Source organism: Oculina patagonica, chromosome 10 (genome assembly GCF_052425735.1).
Source record: "Oculina patagonica isolate OP01 chromosome 10, crgOcupat, whole genome shotgun sequence".
Lineage (NCBI taxonomy): Eukaryota > Metazoa > Cnidaria > Anthozoa > Scleractinia > Oculinidae > Oculina > Oculina patagonica.
The window spans coordinates 21489562-21502084 of NC_135767.1; the positions used below are offsets into that span (position 1 = coordinate 21489562).

At 40.0% G+C, this 12523-nt stretch overlaps 1 protein-coding gene across 1 annotated transcript; it reads right to left on the reverse strand.

The window, feature by feature from the left end:
• Nucleotides 1-11236, reverse strand: LOC144667349 (uncharacterized). The gene is made up of 15 exons (XM_078528737.1): nucleotides 11164-11236; nucleotides 10294-10527; nucleotides 9665-9766; nucleotides 7834-8241; nucleotides 6799-7065; nucleotides 6270-6405; nucleotides 5695-5800; nucleotides 5038-5152; nucleotides 4073-4231; nucleotides 3258-3431; nucleotides 2508-2687; nucleotides 1797-1967; nucleotides 761-943; nucleotides 73-234; nucleotides 1-11 (listed from the first exon to the last, which is right to left on the reverse strand). The coding sequence occupies exons 1-15, from the start codon at nucleotides 11225-11227 to the stop codon at nucleotides 1-3; spliced, it is 2472 nt and encodes an 823-aa protein (XP_078384863.1). The 5' UTR covers nucleotides 11228-11236.
• Between the last annotated feature and the right edge of the window lie 1287 nt (nucleotides 11237-12523).

Genomic DNA, 12523 nt, shown 5'->3' on the forward strand with positions numbered 1-12523 from the left:
TCAGCAGTTGACTGGGTTCGAAACACAACTCAGTCAGTTCTTTGGAGTTTCCTTTGACAGCAAAGTAGCCACCCATTAAATTCGGAGCAATTTTGGGAAGATTTGTAAAAGCAGCCGTCACAAGGTCGTTGTTCAGGGAACTGCTGACCAGTTCAGCGTTTGTTGAATTGCACATTAGTGCAATAAACGAGTCTGGTTCCACTATCTTTGTTGCGGCCGTGTTCTGCGGGGTATCTGAAAGAGCATGAAAAAATAAAAAAAAATTTACTCTTTTGTCAGGAGGTTAAAGTTTATTCTACGATGCTAGAGCTTGAGCGTGCAAAAAGTCTTCAATATTCGTTCTTTGTACTCTGACAAAGAGATAACGCTCGCTACAGTAATCTAACGCCATAGATATATATTGGTTATAATTTAAAGTTACAAGCAGACAAGATTAACTTTAAAAACTGTTCCGCCGGGCCATATTTCAAAAACTCATATCGCAATCCGTTTCAATCTTTGGCGCTTTTGGCCAACCGTACCTTCTTTTAAAATTTGAAGTGTTATTTATATATTTCTTCACTGAAGTTCATGACCATTTCCAATGCCTAAGTTTGGCTAAAATCCGTGACTCGGCGCCTTTAAAGTCATATATGTTTTCATAGCTGGAGGTTTTATCTTCAACATTGAGTTTTATTGGCAATGTATCGACATTAGTGAAAAATGTTAGAAGTTGATTATTTGGGGAATCAATGCTAATATTTTAATTTAAATTTTCTACCTTTACAATTCGCTTTTGGGCACTCCTGACTCTCGGATCCAGTCCCTGGGCACACCTCTCCGCCATTCTGAGGTGCAGGGTTGTTACACTCCCGAGTTCGGACCTGTGATCCTTTGTTACAGATCTCTTTCTCTGAACAAGTACCCCAGGGACCCCACTGACTCCATTGTCCGTTTATTACATCTAGAAAACAAAGAAAAATATGACAACAATTTCGTTTTTGCTCCATTATATTAAAACATCAACTTGTCACAAGCGCTTCGAGCATAGACCTTGCTTTCGATTGTTGTTTAGATTCTTTTCCTGCACGGGTAAAACTGTCACAACAAACTGTCGCTGTCGGGCATCGAAAGAAAAAAATCGGGCTTGAAGGCACGTGTGCCAGTTAACTTGAGGGCTTAGGGACGGACCATTATTTTTATGGAGGGGGGGGGGGGGGGGATGAAAAATATTGAAAAAAATTGTTTGATGGGCCTGGAAAGACAAAATAAATTGTTTGCAAACACGATATGTATAACAAAAAATAGTAAGAATTTCGAAAAAAATGTTTGCAGAGGTGCATAAACTAAAAAAAAAAGGTTTGCAGAGGAAAATTTTTCATCCCCCCCTCCAAGAAAATATTGGTCCGTCCCTTACCCGCAATGTTTTAATAACAACAACAACTTTATTTATTCACCCCTTAATATTTAACAAAAAGAAAAATTTTTAGTTGTTAGGGGTCTGGCTGCCTAAAATAACTATAAAGTTAGAAAAGGGCAAGCAGCCAGTAAATACAAATTTAGGTCGGTAAACACACAAACAACACAGAACATTACAGTGAGAAAGATAAAATAAAACATTGAAAAATATTGAAAATAAATAAAAAGCTTTGGCATTCTTCACTTCTTGCTCAATGACTAAATCAAGCACTGTCTAAAGCTCTGATATTGATGCATTTTCTTTGAATCATTCATCGCATTTTGAGTGACACGCCTACAGACGTATGAGTTAATTTTATTATAGACAAACTTTGTTATATAGTGCGACATTGACTTACTTGTGGGGCAAGGTCTAATCACACAAGCTTCTTCTTCCTGTCCGTTCCCAGGGCACTCTCCGCCATATTGTGGCGCGGGACTGTTGCATTCACGTGTCCTTACTTTGGTTCCAGACCCACAAGTTGCGCTACATGTGGACCATTCTTCCCACTCGCCCCATTTTCCAGGAACTAAAAGACATTTGAACGCCTGATTAACAAAGTCGGGGAAATAGGTGCTACTCTTGTCAAATCTTCGTTGAAGAACTCGAAGAGTTTCCGAATTATTTCATCCAATCAAAAACTAGTACGAGCGCTCATGAGTACTCCGAAAGAAATCGTTCAAACAAATACGTCATGTCTCTTAGCAACTTCAGGGACGAACACTGCGGGCTCAGCCCCGTCTCGGAGGCGAGATTTCCTCAAAAACTTGTACCTATTCCCCCGACTGAATATATTTTAACTCATTACGGGATGTTGCTTATCGAAACTATTACTCATCCAAGGTAGTTCATGATATGAGAAGGCAAGGTCTAAATTTTGTTAATTGCAGCTTGGCTCACCTATATATTGTAAAATTAAAGAACGAAAAGCGACAGTTATGATGAGTTATCGCCCGTTATGTTACAGAATTGCCCAAACGTCTCATAATGTCTTGATTCCATTAAATCATGCCAGTATCTAGTGTGATATAACAACATCTTTAACTCATGATCAGAACTTCACATGTACCTGGGCAGGGAGTCTCGCAATCAAAAGAACTTTCAGTGGCTTCTCCAGGACAATCCTCCCCACCCCTCTGAGGAGGAGGATTGTTGCAGCTCCTTGTGCGTGTTACTTTACTTCCTCCACATGATTTTGCACAGGGAGTCCACTCTGACCAGTCGGACCACTGACCATCAAGCGGACCGACTAGAAACAATTTGTTTTAATGTAAGAGTTTATGCACTTTTATTGACAGATAATATCATCGCGTATCGGTTGATTCTAAAATAGTGTTACCAAACAACTGCCCAATCAGTGGAGCTGCAGGTGAAAAAAGATGGCCAATTATCTTATCACACAAGATAATACCATAGGAACAACATGAAATGATAGGTTACTTGATGTTTTGCGAAAGTTTTTAAACTTTGAGAAAGGGGTATGTAACATTCATGATTTCTTCTTTTTCATATTTCAGCAAACTCAACAACAACAACAACAAACATAAAAAGCCATCACCTCGACAATAACAAAAACAACAGAGATGACAATTGCGACCAAAACAACAACAAATAACATCCACGAAAACAACAGTAATTACGAGAACACCAATATTATTACAAACAGCAACAACAACAAACACAACGAAATTCAATAACAGTAAAAACGACAAAGAGCAACTTTCAACAACAACACAACAACAACAACAACAGCAAGCACCAATTTACAGCAAAAAGAACTCGTTACTAGATATTGTTTAACTTCTAAGTGGTTACTTACTCTCACAAGGTTGATCACAGTCACTCTTAGTTTCTTTAGCATCTTTGGGTTCACACGGTTTGCCGCCATTATGAGGCGCAGGGTTATCACAGTTTCTCTCTCGTGTAACCACAGCACCACCACATGTCTTACTACAGGCAGACCAACTTCCCCAGGCACCCCAACCACCATCAACTGTGTCACAAATAGACACAAAGACTTAGCAGGTGTTCGTATTGTCTAAAGGTGACACTATTCTAACACATGTTGATTTATTTCGTTTGGTTGTTTATTTTTTGCACGCCATGACTTTGAAATCCCAAATTGTTGGGTTGAATTAATTTAAAAGATAACTTTTAAACAAGTGTTACGTAACCCTACCTGAATCACTATCAAATTCATCAAAAACGAAAAATATTACTATTGTATAAATACTGCATATATACAGTGTACATCATACTTGGCAGCTCTCTTCTTATTTTGTTTGGTTGTAGTTGTTTTTGCACCCCATGACTTTGAAATACCAAATTGTTGGGTTGACGTTACAACGATAACTTTTAAACGAGTCTAATGTAACCCTACGCAAATCACTTTCAGATTCATCAAAGACAAGAGACATTTCTATTGCATAAGAAGTTCATACACAGTCAAACTTCTTTAATACAGACACTAAGGGGATAGAGACCAGTTAGTGTCCGTATTACAGAGGTAGAGTTTATATGAATTTTTGTCTCTTTCGGACCAACTAGTGAACTGCCCGTAATAGATATAGGGAGGTTTCCATGTAAAGAGGTGTCCATAACGAGAGGTTCGACTGTATACAGTTTGATTCATACTTGGACAGCTCCCTTCTTCAAATGAATTCCCAGGGCATTTTTTACCCCCACCGGACGGATGGGGATTGGTGCATGATCTCGTGCGAACTTTCTTGTTTCCTCCACAAAGCCCCGCACCACATCCACTCCACTGACTCCATGGCGACCAAACACCGTCCACTGGAAAAACAATTCTATACATTAGGCATAATGTGGGACAGGTATGTGCGATGAGATTCAACACGTTACTTGGTAAATTCATTCATGATTCCAGGGCCCTGGGTTTTATATGCAGCGAAAAATGTATGTCCATACTGGTCTTTCTTTTATATGCTGGGTCTGACATTACGCGCACGTCAAAGTGTAGCAAACCCATTAGCGATAGGCAACTCTAATTGCTTTATTTTTGTAATTCTGTCCAGATTCAACCGGACGGACTTCACAAAAACGAGGCACGGGCAAAAAATTTTTCCTTTGTCGAGCATTTGCGAGTTTACGTTGTATTATAGCGTGTGCTCAGACCCTTAAGGTGATGTTACACGGGGCAACTTGCAACAACGATTTTTCGCGCAACACGGCGTCAAATTTTCGTGGTATGTTAAAGGAGTCAACTTTTCGCGCAACATCGTACAAAATCTACTTGGCAACATGCATGTTGCACGAGATGATTTTTAGCGCAACGCCAACTCGCAACATTTTGCGCGCGCGTCCAGGCCATGTTGAACAGAATTCTGGGAAGGTGTTGCGCGAAAAATCGACGGCGACCCTGTTACACGAGTCAACTTTCTGAAGATTCGTTGCAAGTTTTTGACTTGGGTTCAAAAACTCGCAACGTGTTGCCGAGTCAAATGTTGCGCAAAAAATCGTCCCCGGTACCATGTTACACGGTGATGTTGCGCGAAAAATCGTTGTTGCAAGTTGTCTCGTGTAACATCACCTTTAGTCAAAGATGTAGCGATCAAAACTGAAACTGCTGGTGAACGTACCATTTTTCTCTGGGAGTAGATATTTTTGAAGATCGTTCTTGTCTTTCCCGATCCAGCAATTACAGTTAAAAATGAAAGACGGTCCGTCTGTACGATCTTCTACAGTGACGACAACCTGTCAAATTCAAAGCGTGTTAAGGAACAGTAAACAATATCAATGTGAACACCACTTTAATACGGGCAACCTCTCTACAGCAGATCCAAAAATTGTTGCGTGATGGGTCTCGACCGAATAGTACGTTGTTTTTCTGTAACTAAACTCTCTTGAAAGGGGACAAGGGCAATGGGGCAAGACTAAAGAGCGAAGTCTTGTGGTGACATTATCTCAGGGGTAATTCAAACTTACGCAACGCACGGTCACATTGTCTACTGAATGTAAAAACTTAACAATTGCCTAATCGCTGAACGGTGAGGTGAACCCGGGAAGAAGACTAAAACAACCATAAAAGACAGGGAGGCTAAAAAACAACTACACCGAACAAGAAATAAAGCAAGAACAAGAAATAAAGCAAGAAATAAAGCAAGAACTCACGTGACACTAGCACGTGAGCGAGTCCCAGTCTCCATTCGTGACCGTGAAACTACAGTTCTTGAAAAAAAATTGCCTTTGGTTATCATGCTTTTTGCCACACATTACAGTGAAATAAAGCTGCTTACCTTTTCAAGAAACCAGTCTGTGGAAATGAGTCCTTTAGTGTCCTTACGTACGCTGATCTTTAATGGTCTACCAACATTGGTCGAGTAGACGTTGAAAGGTCTAGTACTAGAAGTAAATAAGAAAATGGCCAAGAAAAACGATAACAATATTAAATAACCGTTTTGTTTCGATAAAAATAAACACGATTAAATTTAATACAAGAGCATAACGACTATACGCTGCCCTATACGTCTGTCTCACTCATAAATGTGTAATTTACATAAAGCGTATTCGACAACGCCGTAAGGTATTACCAGTAGTTGTAGTTCACTGTTGCTTAATCGAAGTTGATCCCACGCGATGGAAGAAGACTTATTGAATCCTAGTGAATAAAGTTTTTATGATTTTTCTTTTCACCGCGTTGAAACGCTATAATCTTTGATCAAGCAACGATGAATTATTACTACCCATAATACCTTTCGGCATTGTTGACTATGTTTTTAAAAGTCTGTACTATGGAGAACCCTTCTCGTATCAGTTGTATGCAAACTGTTATAATAGTTGCCGTCGACCAACTGTTTTTTTTTAAACTAACCTTCCTTTTGAAAATTTTTCCCCAAGCTCTACTTCGCCATGTGCGCCATTTTCACCAATCAGCTTGAAGAACACTCGAGATGGAGTCCCGGATTTAGATTCCGGTCCGGTGGTGACGTCAACGAAGTACAACGTGCCTAAGTTGAGATAAATTCAACTGTGTATTGCGTAGTTCAAATTCATAAAATAAATAGAATAGTAGAATAAATTCAATTTTGTTTTGCGTAGTACATGTGTATTACGTAGTTAAGCTCGTTTCTTTCTTTCATGGTGTATGAAGATAAGTTGCTTTTTCTTGTTTGGTAAACTAAATCAAAAAGTCTATTTCAAAGATAAAAATAACAACGTCTCTTTGTTTGTGCGATCATTCAGTAAACACAAATACTATAGCTAGTCGTTAAAGCATTATATGATCTTCTTGGCATAACATTCATTCGTCGTCATCAATAACAACAACAACAACGTTATTTACACGGCTACCTTAAAATCCCGAAGAGCGACTTCTTCGAGTCGTGCTTATAATTACTTACTGTCGCTTGGAAATTCGCACTTTTCTATCAAAGCGTTAACTTCAGCGTGCATGAGAGCGGATGTAAATATGTAAAACTCCTCTATGGCCCCGTCCAAGAAATCCCCGTCATATCCGGTGATTTTTCCAATAGTCACCGGGGAACTCCAACCCACGCTAGATTGTTTTGTTACACCTTTTGTTGTTGTTAAAATCTTTTCACCGTTAACGAAGATTTTGACTTTCCCCAGGGCCCCATTGTACACAGCTGCCACGTGAGTCCAGATACCTAAGGAACAAAAAAGCTTATTGGAACCGGTCACGTGCATAGTGACGTCACGTGAATCCTTAAAAGAGCTCGTCACGGACAACGGATCCTGAAATAATTGGCAATTTTTTCAAGTATGTCATTCGTAATCCGTCTTAATCTTCGTCAGTCATAACCATCCTTGTTTATCTTTGAGTTTTGATTACTTCGTTTTTTATACGTTGGAAAACTGTTATTTTGAAGTTTCCTTCAATTTGAAACTAATCAGAAAAATGACTTAAAATACCGTGACAGTGCTCCTTTAAGCGACTTACAATAGAAATCGAGAAGTGCCAGCGCGTCATTCAACTGAACAGTAGAACTTCAAAGTTATATGACTAGGCTGAATATAGAGAACAGTAATGTTTTGGTCCTTCTCAATTAAATAAAAAATAAATAAATATGTGTTTATAGTGGTCATGCACTTAGCTTCATATCTCAACGAGATAGCTAGTTTACAGGCATGCCACTGAAACAGAGGAAACAAATAATTTATAAATGAACATAACAAGGTTAAAAATCCCAACTGGCAGGAGGCAGACCAGTTGGCTGTATACAAAGCGTGGTCGAGGATTTGAACTCGGGACAACCGAGAAACAAATCCAGCTAGTGGCAAGGGCAGGCCTCGAACCGGTGACCTCCGGATTACAACACCAGCGCCCTAAACCACTCGGCCACGCTTGATTTATGTCAAAATAACTTGAATTGATAGTTTTTTTTGATCGGATTACTACTTTAAGCTACACTGACCTGCAGGTATCGCAGGCTCAGTGCTGACATCAAACACAACCTTCATATCAGGTAACTTGTACAACCAATGAACGACCGCATTTGGGGCACCAATCGATTTGATACTAAGATGATGGACTCCCTTGGCTCCAGTACTTCCATAAATGATATTCACGCGATCATTATTCACAACACGCATCCACAGAGAGATCGTCATCGCATCTGCCTTCTCACCATCCAGCTTGTCGCCGTCTAACTCAATGTGTCCCAGTTCCCCTCCTAGCTGAATACCCATTTGGCATTTAGGGCTGAACTGTCTCTGCGCGAACTGTCCAACAATTTTGCCATGGATACCCTTCCCTGAATTGTCAATTATCCGCTGCTCTTGGATTTGATCAAAAGTAAGGTGTACGGCGAGTCCACCAGAACCTGACGCTTAAGACAAAATCAATTAGTTTCAGTAGTGTTGCAGCTCTCGTAGGTTTGGGATGCTATTGGTCTTCTATTTAATAGAAGACCAATTATAATATGAATGAAGATGAAGTGTTCAACATGACGCGAGCATGGGACAAAGAAAAATTCTGAGTCCCCGACAGGAATCGAACCCATGGCCTCTCAGATACCGGTTGGGCGCTCTAACCAACTGAGCTACGAGAGACTCGGTGTGAGCTAGGGCCATTTACTAGGTTGATATGTGACACGCGTCCTGCATACTGCTAGGACCAGCAATGTCGAAATCATCAAGTTTGTAGTAAATAATAAAGATGGTAAATTTTAAGCTCGGTAATAAATAATGAAGATGAAGTGTTCAACATGACACGAGCATGGGACAAAGAAAAATTCTAAGTCCCCGACGGAAATCGAACCCATGGCCTTCCAGATATTGGTTGGGTGCTCTAACCAACTGAGCTACGAGAGACTCGTTGTGAGCTGGGCCATTTACTAGGTTGACATGTGACACGCGTCCTGCATACTGCTAGGACCAGTTGCTTTCGTTTTGGGACCTTGATGCATTGTTCCTGCTGTTTGTTCTATTGTTCTTTTAAAGGGTAGAGAGCCATTCATGTGACGTAATGCGACAGCTGCTGCCCGAAATAACTTTCGAGCAGTTTTATAGAGAATAGTAAGTCTGGAGTAGAAAAAGAGGTTTTGCGTCTTGTCTAAAATGGAGTTGATAAAAGGCATGATCTAGATAGAAAAGTGTAAGGAATTCAGAGTCCCAGCGGATATCCCAACTCAAAATGTAACTGAGTACCTCTCTCGGGAAAATACCAGGCAAGGCTCTCTGACTATACTTTTATTCAAAACGTTTAACCCTCGGAAGTACAAGCAAACTCATACCCCCACCATCGTACAAGGGGGGGGGGGGGGTGGATGGAACCCCACCCCGGAGTTTTCGTTATATTAAGGCGTGGCGAGATCATTTTGCACTGAGAAGAAAGCCCTTACCTTACTCTACAAGATGACATTATTTTAATTGGCTGTGACGTCATATGTCGTCACGTGACGTCATTAGAGCCGCCATCTTGGATCCGCTATCTTGGATTTCAACATTTTCTTAGAAAATTATCCACAGCCCCCTTGTACGACCGAGGGTTAATATTCGCGATACTGAAATATCCAACTCAATTTGCTTATACAGTCAACTCTCGTTATAGCGGACACGCTCGGGGCGTCGTTTAGTGTCCGTAATAGCGAGAGTCCGTAATAGCGGGAGTCATTTCCAGTCAAACCTTATTCGCCGGGGATCTGGATTTTGTCCGTAATAGCGAGTGTCCGCAATAGCGGGGTGTCCGCAAGGCGAGAGTTGACTGTAATCAATGTGAAGTACAAAATATATTTATAAGACTACCTTTTTTCTTGTTGAGAAATCTCAGTGAAAAGTCTTCTTCAGGGGCATGCACATCTGTTGCAAGATTTGTATCATTCTCATGCAGAGTAAGATTTTCTTTTTCTGTGATTAAGAATAATGATAAAAGTTCACATTTAATGCTAGCTGAAATTAATTAAGTGTTCCATCAGTCGTTAGTAAATTTACACAAAAAAGCAAACAAGCAAACAAAATATCAGACAAGAAGGGTGATTGCTCAATACGTCACTCCGTAAGTGAATTAATTAATTACTTAATTAATTAATTTAATTAATTAATAAACTATTTAATGAAATCAGTTTAAATAGACAGCATGGATCCATTCAATTTACTAGTCAGTCAGTCAGTCAGTCAGTCAGTCAGTCAGTCAGTCAGTCAGTCAGTCAGTCAGTCAGTCAAGCAGGTTGGCAGGCAGGCAGGCAGGCAGGCAGACGGTCAGTCGGGGTCGGTGGGGCAGTTAGATTCGTCAATTAATAACTCAAACACAACTAAAATATGCATTCATCCTGCCTACAATTCTCTTTGATTCTCTAATCCTGATAATAAATGCAAATTTTTGTGAGAGGTATACCTTTGGAAAGATGCAATATTCTTGGTAAGAAATATTTAACCCCCGTCTTCTGTGAAGGGTTGGTGTTCCGATGAATGTGCGCTGTAGGCCTGTTCCATTTTGGAGGTACTCTTTGTGGCAGAGTATTGAAGTAGATTGTAGTAAGTCATCTGTGGCTGAGGTTGTGGCTCGTTTCCAGGCTCAGGGGTTTGTGGCTTGTTCGACCCATACATTTCATCCATGTATTGCGGCCGAAGGGCTTGAGGCACACCATCGTACAAGGATTGTGAATACACTTAGAGAAGAGAAGTTAACATGAAATACAAGTTTAGTTTTAAGCAGCTTTTTACCAGTTATAAAGAGACAGGGCGGCTTAGCCATTTATGAGTTCCGAGTGGAACAGACGGCGTTGGCAACATCTCATATAGCTGAAAGGAAGTTTGATGTGAAAGAAGGGGTTTAAGAGCTGCCTTCACACGGCAAACTAATGGCCAACTCGTGTTGGCAAACTCAAGTTGGTGTGTGTGAACGACACAACAACGGCAAACAAGTTGGCCAACTGTTGGCGGCTAAATAGAAATTGTCTCTATTCTCACCAACAGTTTGACAACTTGTTTGACAACTGTTATTGTGTCGTTTACACACACCAAGCTTGAGTTTGCCAACATGAGTTTGCCAACTTTAGTTTGTCGTGTGAAGGCCGCTTTAAATTAATTGCGGCTTATTTTAGTACATAATGTTAAGTGAACGTTGCATTGCCCTTGATAGTCTCAAGGGCAACGATGTTTTTTAAAAACAAATCCGAAGCTATAAAGGGACAGTCAACAAACTCAATACATATTACTTGAACCAGCAATAACATGTGTATCACACGTTCTTTTTTTAATATTAAGGTGCAAGTTAAAAGAGGTAATTCCAAAAACAGTCTTACCAACAAAGGACAAATCAGCTAACAACAGGCTTAACAGAGCCAATCCAAAGCTGATGTGAGCCATTGCGACTGGCAGGCTGAGCCCGTGATCACGAAGAGCAGCAGCAAATTATCTAGAACAAAAAATATCGGGGTACATAAACTTCACATCTTTGCATGTTATTAGTATCAAAGTAAAGTCTAACTTGTAATGAATTTGTTCCAGTCCCCCAACTGAACCGTTGGAAAATTCTGCGTCATTTGTTCATTTCTCCCGTTCCAGTTTTCCATCAAGGGTAACTAAAAAAAACAATAACCGAATAAACGGTAAGCGCCATTTCTGTCGGTCGGCCGGTTTGTTTTGTTTGTTTTGTTTTTTTGTTTTTTTTCTGGAAAAATCCTGACCTTTATTCAACGGCCATTCCTACCGGGCCTATTCTGGCAAATGGTAGACATGCACCCTAAATCTTAATTTCTAGCAACTTTCAGAGTTTCATAAGGCTTTGGGGAACAAGATTTCAGATGTACTGCAATGGTTACACTAAAATTGATTGACAGTGTGAACCCACAGTCGCCAAAGGTAATCTGTAGCAGTCTTAAGACCACTTCAAACGAGAAACCACTTAACAGCGATTAACATAATTTGACAAAAGCAGTAGAAATTAAAAGTCTCAAACCCTCTTTCGTTTCAGATCTTCTGGATCGGTTGGATTAGGGACTTTACAAAATTTCTTCAGAGCGTCCTAGCAACTTTTAGAGTTTCTTAAAATGTTGGGATACAAATTTCATGTCTTTTACTGCGATGTTCCAGACAGTTACACTGAAAACGATTGACATTGTGAATCCATGGATGCACAGGTCACCGATACCAGTCTAAAGACCACTTGAAACAAGAGAATATTTAACAGCGATTAACGTAATTTCCGGCCCTATCCCCCACCAGGGGGCAAGGAACTAAGAGAAAACGTAATTTGATAAAAGCAGTAAGAATTGCAAGACCCAAATCCTTTCTCGTTTTAGACCTTCTGGATCAGTTGGATTAAGGACTTAAAAAAATTTGTCCAGAACTTCTAAGCAACTTTCAGTGTTTAATAAGACTTTGTAAGAACAAGATTTCATATCCTTTACTGGATGTCTGCAGATGGTTACACCAAAATTGATTGACAGTGGGAATCCACAGTTGCCAAAAGGTCACCTTTACCAGTCTGTAGGACACTTCAAACGAGAAACCAGTTAACAGCGATTAACGTAATTTGAAAAAAGCAGTAGAAATGTAAAGTCTCAACTTACTCTCTCTTTATATCTTCTAAACGGTTGGATAAAGGGTTTACAAATTTTGTTCGACTTTCTAGCAACTTTCAGAGTTTCAAAAGACTTTGGG

Coding starts and splice junctions, on each gene's coding strand:
- LOC144667349 (XM_078528737.1), bottom strand. CDS start 11,227: ATGGCTCACATCAGCTTTGGATTGGCTCTGTTAAGCCTGTTGTTAGCT. Junction 2,688..3,257: donor CTGTGATCAACCTTGTGAGA/GTAAGTAACCAC, acceptor AATTGTTTCTAG/TCGGTCCGCTTGATGGTCAG. Junction 1,968..2,507: donor TTGCGAGACTCCCTGCCCAG/GTACATGTGAAG, acceptor AATGTCTTTTAG/TTCCTGGAAAATGGGGCGAG.